Source organism: Pleurodeles waltl, chromosome 9, assembly GCF_031143425.1.
Source record: "Pleurodeles waltl isolate 20211129_DDA chromosome 9, aPleWal1.hap1.20221129, whole genome shotgun sequence".
NCBI classification, from domain to species: Eukaryota; Metazoa; Chordata; class Amphibia; order Caudata; family Salamandridae; genus Pleurodeles; species Pleurodeles waltl.
Genome location: NC_090448.1, coordinates 496511108 through 496525150, shown reverse-complemented (window position 1 = coordinate 496525150; position 14043 = coordinate 496511108). Strand labels below are relative to the sequence as shown.

General features: G+C 39.7%; 1 protein-coding gene across 2 annotated transcripts in view; it reads left to right on the top strand.

Moving 5' to 3' along the window:
* BRF1 (BRF1 general transcription factor IIIB subunit) overlaps positions 1-14043 on the top strand; it is an 870857-nt gene that overhangs the window by 490041 nt on the left and 366773 nt on the right. For both annotated transcript variants that reach the window (XM_069207335.1, XM_069207334.1), the window contains exon 7: positions 6577-6670. In XM_069207335.1, coding sequence (XP_069063436.1) covers positions 6577-6670 — 94 coding nt within the window. The remainder of the gene's footprint in view (positions 1-6576; positions 6671-14043) is intronic.

The following is a 14043-nucleotide window of genomic DNA, read 5'->3' as shown; positions in this document are numbered from 1 at the left end:
CAAAAAACATTTTTAATTACACCCAATGGGAACAATGTCCAACTCCACCACAAGGGAGTTCTAAAACATATTCTGAAAAATTTGCATATTTTTCCAGGCACAATGTTAAAAATGCTGAGTCATATTTCAAATTGCCATTTATGGAAAATGTACATATATTGTTGACAGATACAAAATTCATTTATTCGGATTCCTTTGTTTCCTGGTTGGCTATAGAAGGCTATGAATATTGGTTGAAGTTGATTGACTTAAAAAGTGTGTGGGGAACAAAAAATGGCAAATAACGGCAAAGGAAGCTTTGTTTAGAGCATGCCTGGTACCTGTTCAAATTATATTTTTGTCATCTGTACAACAGACATGTTGTTTAGGCTTAGCAAAAATTAAGGATTTGAATGCAACCAGTATTCCTGCCCCTGCTAAATTTTACAAATGGCAAAAGTTTATAAATGCTACTGAAGATCAGCTTGATGAATGGGTCCAAAACGACATGTTTAATGCTTTACTTTCACGACCTGGTGGGTGGTTATTGTGGCCAATAGATGCCAATGGGTGTCATAAACGTTTTGTAAACTCCACGGGGGTTTTAGAACAAGTAGGCCTGACCCTCACTATGTGTCATCTGAACATGCGGATATACTAACAACATACAGTGTAGGGAAACTATGCCAGCAATGGTTGAAGAGTTCTTCACTAGATGCTGTTAGAGAACACCTCAGCCTCCTGTCTAATAATACTGACTTACAGAATTTCCTGTTAGGCCCTAGAAAACAACGCAGAAAGTGCTTCTTATATGCAGTCTATAAGGAAATTTGGAAGCTTTCTCAACAAGAAGCTGCTGCCCGGTGAAGGCAAATAGATCAGGAAAACTTACAGAAGGCATTAGCTGTTGTAAATAATGGGATTAATATCCTGTCCGACCGAATATACACCTTAAACAACATTGTTTCTTCTGCAATAGACATAGTACAGAACGACTTGTCCTCTTTACACCATGGACAGAGTCAACTAAGATCCATTATGCACCTAGGTTGGACACTACAAACACTGAAGGCAGGTCGCGTTCCTTGGCAACTGGTCAGGGCGGGGGACTTATTTTCCACATTTAATTCAACGCGACAACAACCCCCAATGGCTAGAAAAGAAGCGACTTATTTCATGTTAAGGATTGAGAAATTTGAAAAGTTGCCTTTTACTGTGGCCGAAAAACCATCTGCGGAGTGGTTAATATACAGGGTCATCAATCTGCCTATTTCAAGACTTCAATTCACATGCTGCTTAAAACACATTCCAGTGGGCAGATATGAAAGGTTAGGAGATAGTTACATACACGAGGTGTGGGAGCTGCCCTTCACGTACAAATGTCTCAGTGGCATGAAAGAGGTCTTTCTTAGCAGTAGTGAATGCAAGACCTCTGTCAGCCATTCAATGGTTTGTCCTTTCAAGGGGCGTGCAACGCTTCGGCAGTGAACTTGGCTTGTTATCTGAAGGGAGTCCCGGTCCCCTTGATTAGACCTGCATTCCAGGTGCTCTCGAATGGCAGCTATGTACTCCTTAATAGGGAGAGCTGTTGTGTGATGCAAGCTGAAATAGTTTGTCGTTTCGGTCTCAAATTGTTACATGCTGTGGGAATGTACCTTTCTCCTCCTACACCACAGAGGGAAGTGGCTGAGATTTGATCCCATATCGCTATGTCAAATTGAATTATGACAAGATGAGCAGACTCAAGGCTTTTATTGTTTCAAAACGTGTGCTTACATCTGCACGCAAGACCTATGCGCTTCAGGTTGCGAGGTCATCTGCAGAGATATAGTCCCTTTTAAGTACTAACTTTCTGAGACACTTTGGTGAACTCATGGGACGGATATTTAATACGTCCAGTACTACTGGAATCTCAACTTTCTTTAAGGCTGTTGGTTCTAGTTTCGTTCACACCTTCTCCTCTATATTTCACTTAATACCCTCAGCCATCCACTCAATATTCTCCAGTGTTTTCGGGGGATTTCTAATAAGTTTGGCTATAATAGGTGGCATCTTGCTAGTGATACTTTTTATGCGCAATGGCTGTCCTGTTGCAACAAGGAGGACTGAAAGAGCTTCCACCAGCGCAACTGTGTTGTGAATGCATGAAGCAGTACTCTGGAGCATCACTCCTGGAGCAATTGGAGGGCGACTGGTCTCTGTCATTCAGACCGATTTTGCATTGTGTGCAGCCCGTATTTCGGTGCCTCTGGTGTCCTTTTGAATGTGCACTGAAAGCTTGTCTTTCTAGGCAGCGCTTGCTTTCATTGGACGTTGGTCTGTTGATGTTCTCGCTGAGGGCTCATTACCAGACATGTGCGTGTGCGTTTGCTATGGGAAGCTGTCTATGAGTTGCCTTTTGTGGATCAATCATCTCTAGACTCACTGTTGGGCACACCAATGGAATGCAGCTTGAGCTCAGGCTTTGGAACACGAATGCTCCTTGGTTTTCCTTGGCGATGAACCTCCTACCTTACCACTTGCCGAAGTGGAAAATTTCCTGTCTTCAATTATCCTGGATTTAATTGGTGACTTTACAAATGACTCTGACTTTTGAAATTCGGCTTTTCCTGACTCCACAATTAACATTTTACATTGTCCTTTTCATACATGCTCAAGGGTCTTTTTTTAACTTGTCACTATTGACATTCATATATATATATATATATATATATATATATATATATATATATATATGCCTTAGGATGAATATTAGTAGCTTTTACACATATAATTAGGCTTTGAACCACCTTTAGACCGGCAAGGGGAGGGTGTTGTGTAGCCATTTTAGCTGTCGTTTTATACACATTATTTTAGCAAACTAGGCCTGCCGCTACGCACTTTGACCTAGAGATGTTTTATTTTAGCTTTGTTATATTATTTCAACAAGAGATGCAGTCTTGTTTTATTTTCTCTCTCCAGCTGTTCTTGGCCTAGGTCAGCACTGTTTTCTTAAACAAGACATTTCTTTCACTCTGCTTTTCTCAAGGCTGCACTAAGATAGGTTGCCGGCAAAAGTGGTACGCTTTGCCTCCAATGTTCACAGAAACATCCCCACTCTTACGTGGGGATCCTTTCTTGGAACATCAGTTGTTTTATTAGAAGAACACTACTTTGACTCATGTACGTTAGAGGGAGATTCCAGCCAGATGACCAAGACTGTATGCTGATTGCTAAGTGCTTCGCTGCAGCTGCTTATGTAGACTACAGGCCTCTTGCACAGGTATGAGGGATCATGTCTTCCCAGGGGAAACCTAAAGGGCAGAATTAGAGCTTAACATGCTGTGCTCTAACATAGCCTAGGTCGGAACTATCTTCAACAATCTTAGTGACACTGTGGTACCGTTATTTTTGTGTTTTACTCTCCTTGTCACAATCTTAATCTTAATCTTATTGTGCTTCATCGTCCTAGTTATTGCAATACATGCTTTCTTATCTAAGATGCAGTTACTTAAAAAAAACCTTATTGAACTATACTCTGCTTCTGATTGTCCTTGCATGTGTGAGACTAATGTAACTGAGAGAAACGGATGAGATCTGAGTGACCACGATTTCCCTGAGGAGTCATTTATGTCATGCGCCTGGTTGCCACAATCATCCCTAATCTTTGGTGGAGATAAGGCACTGCTAGTTAGCCGGAACAAAACCCGGATTAGGCCGACAGGTGTCACATCGTGCGGGATCAGACAGTCCCCTGCAGTACAGGTACTCCTGCCGCCAAAATCCAGAAGTCTCATTAGGATAATGAGAACCTACATGACAGTATGACCTCTTGGATAACAAACGATTTATTGGTGTTTCCTCTTTTAAAGTAATGAGAAGGAGAATACCCGCATCAAAATTTTCCCCTATGTGAAGGTCTTCAAGAAGATGCTGTGATTTTTCATTTATTGTGATGCAATGGTAAAAATAACAGCAAAGAGTGCCTCAGCAAAACGTGCAGAGGTCATTAAAATTCCAGAAATGTTAAATTAATTTCTGTATCTGAGACTATAAAACTACCAGTGCATCTGCCTAAATTGCCTCTTTTAGTCTAATTTTACCCCCTCTCTAGCAAGACTGTCTTATCAATGGAGAAAGTGACATACTTGTTGTTTCAGGGATATGCATTTTCATATTTACCATCATCAAGATTGATTACTATACAGGTCATGTAATAATGTTCCATGTTACTTTTGAAATAATGGTCTATTTGAGTATCTGTGTTAATTTTAAGTATTATCTCTGCACTCTGCATTCCTTAATATTGCTGTGCTATCTATTTTGCTGATTCTTAATTAGCACTATTAAGTATGACCCCTCACTTGTGTTGAAACTGGACTCTTCCATTAGTTTCTTACATCTTTAAGACCAAGATCTCCAATACGTTTGTACCTTTAGCGTCTGCAATAAAACCAAGAGGATCCTACCTTTCCTTAATAAATCCTTAATCAATTTATCAGTGTCTGTAAAGAATTTTCTGGGAATATTAACATGCAAATTATCCAGCCTATCCCATGGATAAATTCTGAGAAATTTCAGCCCTGTGGTTGGTAGCTGTCTAGAAAAATGTATTAACCTTTACTAAAACTGCAGCAAAAAAACAAGCAGTGCAAGAAACCAGGAACTAAACCTTTCATGTTCATTGTCCTTGACAAGTACAGGAGATTTATTTAACAATACTAGCAAACATCTTCAATTCAATGGGTCTCGCATTTGCTCGATTTAGAAGTATTAGCGTTGTAAATTCCTAACTGGACTTTTCTTGCAACATAAATTGAACATGAAAAGTAAAACAGTTAACATAAGCGAGCCATTTCAAAGCACCATGGCCGCCATGAGCATGAGCGCGAAAGAGAGACACAAAAAGAAAAAAGTTAGCTCGCAGTCAGACGTGTCGGAAATCATGCAAATATCCATGTAACAGGGACAGTATGCAAGGCAGTAACTAAACCGCCCCAAGGAGGGACAAACGTAAAGCATTTACCAATGATGATTAGGGATTTTTGAAAGGCAAGCTCATAAACGATTGAAAGTGATGAGCGTGGTTAAAATCCCACAATTCTAATATGTCAAAGCCCTTGCGTGCTCAACCTGGAGATAGAATAGATGGAACTCATCTGGTGAGAATGACAATAAAAAGCAGGCAAGGTAAAGAATATACCCTGAATGGATGGATTTGAACTATAAAAGCACAATGACACTCTGCATGGCAGGGAGGAGCACGGAAACTTTGCTGTAGCAAGATCCAACCTCATGGACTCATATAAGGGAAGCATAGAAAGAACATAATCTCACAGCCGGGGTCTCTATGCAACGGATGCATCGGTAAAAATATCTCCCATATTCTCCATTAATGTGAATAGGACTTAAAAGTGGGACTTAAATTTGACCAGGCAAATGAATGTGGAAGACCATAAAAGTACATTGACAATGCATCTGTGATATTACAGCCCTGACATTACCCAGAACATTGCAGCTGTCGTCTAGGCAACTGAGGAAAATTAGAAGATCCAAAATCTTGCTGAAGTCCTTATCTGTGAAGGAGAAGTCAGGAGGCTAAAACAAATACCTCTTATCAGTGTACATCACATAACCACTGGCAAAAGCATGGAGTAAATATAAGATTTAAGCAAGGTGCTTGCCAGCAGCAGGGAAATTCTCACTCTTACCCCCACCCATTCTTCCAAGAGCGACTGGCACTTTAGAACTCTGAAACTACACCTACCAAATGAACAAATTGAAGAAGATTAAGGAAGCCTGGAACAGTGGGAGGCCAAAGGCAGGAAAGCATAAACTGCATCCACAATTGCCTGTGGTTCTCCACCCTTGCAATCACACACGACTGAACACTTGCATACCACATCACCAGAAAACGTTTAAGGGAAGTTTGTAACAATGCTTAACCGTAGCTGGGCAGACATGAACTGAAACTATCTCCTCCCAAACACACATGGTCATCTCTTTCCTTCCAGCCACACAGTACCTGGTCACACAGCCTCCCTGACACTGATCCATCTTCTCGCCATACTTACATCCATCTTTGTAAAGTTTTAACAAATGTTTTTAACATTTGCATATACAGGTCCAGATGTAAAAATAAATAATAACTTGGAATTCATTATACTAGGAACGCCGTTTTAGAAGTATATTCACTTTAAAAAATTGACGGTGTGCTTATCATCTTCGTCTTCACTGGCTTGTCTCACTAGACGTCCCTAGTGTATCTCTGCTGTTTCATCCAATTTTAAGGAGGAAGATGCATTGCATGTAGATAGGTCATGAATTGTTTTGTGGAGTCTCTGTATATTTACTGTCGTAATTGAAGAATAGTCTTAAAATGTTGCCACTTAGACTATGCAAGCTGTGTGTTAATGTATTCACAGGGCTGCCAAATAAAGTATTTTATTCCAGTATGTCCAGTTTCCTGTATTATCACAATTGTTTTAATGCAGTACCGGGAACGGATGTTGTTTTAAAGAAAAAAACTGTTTATTGACAAATATCAAATAGAGTGAATTTAGAGCACTAAATCTGATTACCTGACAATTAGTGTTTGAATCTGTTTTTTTTGTTTAGCTCTTCTAGTAGCATCAAGGATGCATGAGTTCAGACGCACAACTAAAGAAGTCATCAGGGTTGTCAAAGTTTGTGAATCAACATTACGGAAAAGGTGAGTGGCATTTTTGTTCTTGCTTTTTATAAATGTATTAAACTATAATGCAGGTTAATGAATGAGATGGAGTTGTACCGTGTTTTATCCTGCCTTGTAGGATTGCCTTAATGCCCTGCTAATTGTCTTAAATCGTGTCCATCTTTTCTCTTTAAAGTGTTTAGGTAGTGCAAAAGCTGCTTTCATCCATATACCCCAGATTAAATTAAAAGCCGAACTATATTTTTTATCTGCCAACAAATGATCTATAGCAATTTATCCTACATTCAAGATCATAATAATGTTTTGTAGTTGATCACAAAATCCTCACTTGCATGTGAATTAATGATCTAGTGGATAGGCTACAAAGGCCATCTCGATTTGTGTCTTTTCAGCAAGAGAAGAGGGCTCCCATTTTAATTTTTGCTTATTATTTTGCTCCCATAGCTCACATTGAACTATATTTGTAAAGTCTATTGAAAGAAATGTAAGTGTTCTGTTATATGTAAAGACCAGGTTATTAATATTCAAAATCTAAATGTGTTATATCTTCTTCATCAAAGCTACTGAAACCGATATAAAGTAGGTCACCCTCTTGGAAAGTGTGACGATATTTGATTAATTTGCACTTTAGTGCGTGGCAAATTAAAGCTAGGTGCCTAAAATGAAGAAATTATTTAAAATTTGGTAGCAGGATGTAGTCCCTGGAACATAATTTATGAATAGATATGTTGCAAAAAAATATCGTACCAATCTACCAGGAAACACTGTTTACAGGCATCTTCCTTTGTACTGTGTTGTGAAACTAACCCTACTGGTGTTTAAATAAAAACAGTTTGTGCTGTTTACGCCAGTCTCCCAAATTGGAGTAGGTATTGAGAAGTGTTGGTCCTAAGCTCCTAATAGTGTTGCATGCAAGACTCAGATCACTGATGAAAACCAGTATGGCCAAACCAGGTCTGGGTTTGTGTTCCACTCGCTTAGTAGTTTTTTGTGGATCATCTTCATTGGCAGGTTGCTAAGTCTGATTTGCATGTGGTTAGTCCCAGGCACAGACAAGTGAAAAAAATCAAGATGGGCCGCAATGTGGCCCAGAGTAATTAATAGTGTCTCATATTACTTCAAGCATTACACTATTTATTTTTGTGCTATTTCCCAAATTGGACAAGTACGCCCAGATCTGTAGCCAAATGTGGCTGTGCCATTGGACTTATGTTACACCTCTCTGATGATCACCAGTAAGACTGCACCCATTCCAGGGTGTCTTTTTTTCCTACCACTTTGGTGTGGATTCTCTTTTAAGAGGAGAGGTCCATGGCTGATTTGCATATGTTTGGTCCCTTACTGTAATAGCCCCAATGAGAGAAATAATGATAGCAATGTGGATAGAGTAAGTACCAGTGGCTGAGATTCAGTCAAGCATTCTAGCTATCTGCTGCCTTCTCTTTTGTAATATGTGCAGGGTATAATGTGTATGTACTTCAAAGAATTAACATCTGCAATACTTAATATCCACAATGTAACTGTAATACTCTGGTTTGCCTTCATGTTTTTTACAGCTTTACCTACACAATTAATGACCAAGTCAGATTTCCTTTTTTAAATATAAATGAAAACATTTTCAATGAACTTGCCAGTAATGCTTCTGCCAATGAATGAATAGCTTAGGGCTTTCTCTGCTCTGTGCATGCTATGTCCTAGAGAGTGTCAGGCTAATTAGGAAATACGCTAGAGAGCCTATCAGTCATTCTGACTGAGAGAAACTCATGGATGACAAGCGCGTTATCTGCCTTAATTAAAAAAAATATGAAAATGGGCCGAACTAGTGCCCTACATGGACACGCCCCTTTGTGCCATGATGCAAACATAGGAGGAAGCAGCTGAAGCAATACTCATCATGGAGAAACACAAAGAGCTGGAGTGCAGCGTATGCGACTTCTGCACCAGAGCTTAATCCATTAGCAGGACAGAAATCTCAGGCACTATTGGTGATACCGAAAGCAGTTGTAGTTATATACTGAGGATGAAAGGCAGCTAAAGCTGGAGGGATTTAAGAAAGACAAGGAGTGGAGAAAGTACTGCTGCATTTCCATTGACCACATTGGTGTCTATGACATGTCTTCTTGGATTGCCCTTGCTATCCAGAAGCTGCTGAGAGAGCGGCACCTGACTCAAGTGGGAGTCATGGCTGCACAGCCCCATAAGTGCCCACACTCTGTAAACCTGCTGTTCACCCCTCTATGTTTGAGCCAGTAGAAACTCGGATATAGGCCTTGGGCCAACCATGTTATCGGTACCACTTGGGGGTCTGGTTCTAATATGATTAATTGACAAGGTATGGGTGCCTAGAGATGGAAAATATGTGATAGCAAGTCATAACTATTTGCCTTTTGTGAGTAACAACTCCACTCCCAAGATACCTTGATGTAAATGGACATGTTTTCATAATTTTTATTATTGTGAATTTTATTATTAAAAATTACGAATACAGTAAATGTGATTATATAAATTGATAATAAATATAATAGTATTTATGATTATATTAGGAACACCAAGTAAAATGTATACACTTTTAAATCAATTTATTTTTCCAGAGCTGGTGGTGAAAGACCGTGCAGCAGCATGAATAAGATTGGAACAAGCACATCCTGTCCCTTTGATCCCCAGTGTATAGTTCATTTGTGGTCAGATGCCCAACATGGAATTAGGCTGACAAGCCCTCAAGACTACTTATCGTGGAAAACTTTGTTAGAGGCAGCTCAAATAAAGAACCACATTCCACTGTTAGACACTGTGAGAAATGTGGAAAGCATCACGGTTCCCCAAGTATTTTACCAAAGGAAGTGCAGGAGCCTGTTTATCATGAAGATAGATTTAGACTATTAACCGAAAGGCTGAAGCAAGTGTCAGTGATGATGCTGGACTGAGTGTGTGCACGAGTAAACGCTTAAACAGAAGAACATCATTAAAGTCAAACGTGTGCTGAAGAATGTATATTTTGTGGAAAGATAAAATGTTACAAGTGAACATCAACGCATGAGAAGTTAATCAAGGCCATAGCGTAGAGTTGACAAAAGGCTTCAACCATTATTTGTGTTTCAAAGGTCTTAGCATTTTGTAGTAGGGGCATAGTGGTTGCAGAAGCTCATTATCATACATATTGTTATAGGAACTATATATGGGTTAAAACAAATGAGGAAGATCATAAATCTAGCATGCAAACCGATGATCCCTACAAAAATGAGAGAAGAAGCATGTGAAGAACTATTTCAATACAGAACTATCATTATTCCCAACAAAGAGGTAGTACATGTGATGACTCTCATTGAAAGGCTTGAAACTCTCTTGACACACAGAGGAACGCAGGGAATAGACAACTCAACTAGGAAGCATATTAGAAAAGAATTCGACTCAAAGTTCGGTGACAGCCTCCATATATTCCCAGACAACCAAGGAAAATTATTGGCTCGACCTCCTAGTGTCATGCTACAGGACATGTAAGAGAAAACCAGAGTTTGAAAAGAGAATTATCAGTTTTAAAGGTTAAGGCAACAGACATGAACAAAATACTTGATCAAACATCAAGGCACATAAGAACAATGATTAAAACCAACTTGACATCAACCCTATGGCCATATCATCCATCAGGTGTAGATAAAGGTTAATTTACAGTGCCTGGTTACCTAAAACGGTTCCTGTTAGGACTTTTGACTGGAGATCCACAAAGCCATCCAGAAGGGTTGTGTTACTTAAGCAATCATTCAGTCAGGACATTATACATGGTGTCACAAATGGCCAGCAGAAATCCCCCAACCAGTTGTTGTTCCCATACACTGTAAAAATGCTAACAGCCAATGTTGAAATCATTCACACTCTAAACAGACTTGGTCATAGGATTTCATTCTCACAACTGGAAGAAACTGATACTGCCATGTGTCTTCAGAAACTTGCTGCTACTTCAAATGAGCAAATTGTTCTTCCAGCTGACATTCAGCCTCATGTCTTCACTAACTTAGCATGGGATAAAATTGATAGGCTGGAAGCGACTCTTTCTGGTAAGGGGACAACTCATAGAGTCAGTGGTATTGCTGTGCTGCCCAAGTAGTTTGGACCACTACCCTTTAAAGCTCCTCTCCCAAGCATTGAGAAACAAAAGCAAAGAACATTGACCACCACAAATACTGAAGAATTGTTGATGTATCTTTCTGATGAATGAGTTGGGCCTCAGCCATTGCATACAAGTACCAAAGTCTTGCCGGAATGTGTTGCTTAATTGAAGCATGCACAAAATAAGAACATAATCTGGGTTGTTACAAGTCCAAAAGTAAGCCTTGCACAGGTAATACTGAGCTGGATAGGATTTAAAATCAGTACTAGAGACATAGTTAGTGTATCACTGGATTCCATTGGGAACTTGCCCACCATTAATGCCCCTGCAACTAAGTTGACAACTGTTTCTGAAATTTTGAAACAGTTGTGGCTGATAAGGGAATCACTGCATTTGGTGAAAACTGTAGTGGTCATAGATCAAGGTCTCTACGCAAAAGCAACTGAGATTGTGTAGAAGCATAAAGCAATGTACAACAGAATCTTTCTTCGAATGGGCGACTTTCACACCATTTTCAGAGACTTGGAAAACACTTTCACGACGTTGGCCCTTGCGACCTTTCCATTGAAGCAGACATGGTAGCAAAAGGATCAATATCATCAGTACTAGAAGGTTGTATGTACAATTGTGCAGTTCAAGTACACAAGTGTGTGTGTAGGTAGCTATGTTGAGACTGGCTTGACTGGAATTTATCCCCTGGATGGAGAAGAATTACAAAGAGAACATTCATGTAGTCTAACTCGTCATTGAGGATGTTAATGACTTTGCAAAAGGCCTGTGCCAACAGAGATTAGGCTACCTCTTGCAGGATGCTGCCTTTGCCGAACTAAAACAGCCTTGGGATCTATTCCTGGAACATCTTTGTCATGCCGATGGAGGTCTCTGCATTTTGCATGTCGTGTGTGGATATTGTTGAAAATGTCTTGCTGGCTCCTCTGCGTGCTGCTCGAAAGGATATTGGCATTTACATCTTACTGTCCTACACTTTATGATCGCATGGTGTTTTGCACATGACAGGATGAACTACACTAGATATACCGAAGTGGCATTATGTGCAGTGAAACATCCAGAGAAACACCACAACTTCATCAACGGATGCTTTTCAGTTCAACTGTCAGATGTTAATCCGTTTGAATGAATTCCGATTGATCAAGCAATAGAGGGTAATAGTCAACAAAGACACACAGACTCCTGGTGGTTTGACAAGTTTCAACCTCAAGATTAGACATTATATGACCGCTGAACACAGAAGGGCCTTTCTCGATCAGATAAGGGAAATGGTTTGTAACAATAGATCCGATCTTTCTCACACAGACCTACATAAGTCACAAATTGAAAAAGACAAATATACTGTTACGAGAGCTGTAAGTCTGGTTTAGAGCTGGGTAAGCCCATTTGTTGGGCCACATGATCTCATTAGTCCCTCCATGGCAAAAAAGGCATCTCAAGACATAGTATCCGACATAATGAAGGTGCATGAAATAGGTGAACAGTGCTATCCAGACTTCAAACTTGACCCACTTGAAAATAATCCACCTATTAAGTTTCATGACCCAGTGAAAATGAACATACAAAAAACATTCCCTAACATGTCCAAGAAGAAGGCAGTGAACAGCAATTGCAGGACAATCATCATGGAAGCAGACAAAGCACTATTTGGTTGAATCATAGTGACAGCACAAAATCGGAACCTTCAAATGGCGGATGTACTCTCTCATCCCTTAGGACCATTGCCATGGGCTTTAGTAACTCCAGAAGGTCTGTTGCGAAAGACAAACAAAGCTGTTTTATTAACATACTTGCAGAAAAACTATACACTGCTGAGGAAATACTTGGAAATTCTGCCACACTCGTTGGTATGGTTCCTGATCAGAGAGTAAAAGGAGAGGAATTAAACTTTGGTCAGGTGGCTATGTCTCTCTTGTCCATGGCTTTGTGGGAAGGAAATAGGAGTCAAAGAATCAATGCTATGTTTGATAAGTACAATGAGATGTCTAATAAGAAGAGCGAAAGGACAATCTGAGGAGGAGAAATCGGGCACCAGTTACAGAGCATCTCACCTTCCTAGATTGTCAGACAGTGGAGGAAATTCCTAAGCTACGTAAGGAATAAAACTACTCATCACATTTCTTGCTAACAAATGGAGGAAACCAGAGTATTTTGTAAAACTTGAGAATAAAACACTGTTTGCGAACTGTGAAGATAAATGCTACAAAATCACACTGGAAGGGAGCCATGAAGTGCCCAATCTCAACAGTACATATGAAGAAGCATATGGTTGTTTGCTGCTGCATACGTTGGTAATAAGGGTTATGTGGCAGTAATGATCAGCTCAGATGACACGAATGTGTTTATTATGTGTTTGGCATTCCATGACAGAATCATGGCTAAATTGCTTCTGTAATCTGGTACTAAAATACGCATGTGAGTCTTTGACATTGGGAAAATAGCTTCAACTCCTGGTGAAAATGTTTGGCGAGCTATTTATCGGATGTGACACAGTAAGCACATTTGCGGAAAAAGGAAAAGTACGTGTGTTCAAAATCTTATCTGCCAACAGACATACACAGGAAACATTTTTGTAGCTCGGAGGCAAATGGGATCTCTCTGAAGAATTAATAGACAAATTGGAGCAGTTCTCGTGCTCGCTGTTTGCACCCAAATCATTGATTCATCATGTGAACGACTTGAGATATCACCTATTGTGTGCGAAGAACGGTGAGATAAACAGTCATCAACTTCCACCGTGCAGGGAATGTCTAAAGAAACATGCCGAATGTGCAAATTATCAAACCGCTATAAGCTGAGCTGTCTTCTGAATGATCCACACCTAGTTCAATTGGGAGAGGGTGGAAGTTGGAAAAACATGAGGGAGCAAAGCAATTGGTAGTGGACTGGACGGAGGGGCTGCCAGCACCTCATGCTGTTAGATCTACCAGCTTGCAACTGCATTAGGAACTACAAACTGCCAACACGTGTCAGCTGTCTAAAAGACCTCAAGTGCACTGACGTGCAGACTTCCCTCCTGTGAAAATCAAATAGACGCAGAGAATGAGTACACCTATTCAGAAGAAAATGATGATGAAGAATGAGAATGATAATACTGTGTTTATGTTCACTCATGACATACATTGCCCATGTAAGATGTGACAACTATTATTATTTGAAATTGTAAGTGAAAATTATGTATATAATCTATATCAATAGTAGGAATACAACAAAGTTTTATTGTTATTATTTTAAGGACTATATTGTTATTATTACAATTAATAACCATAATTATTTT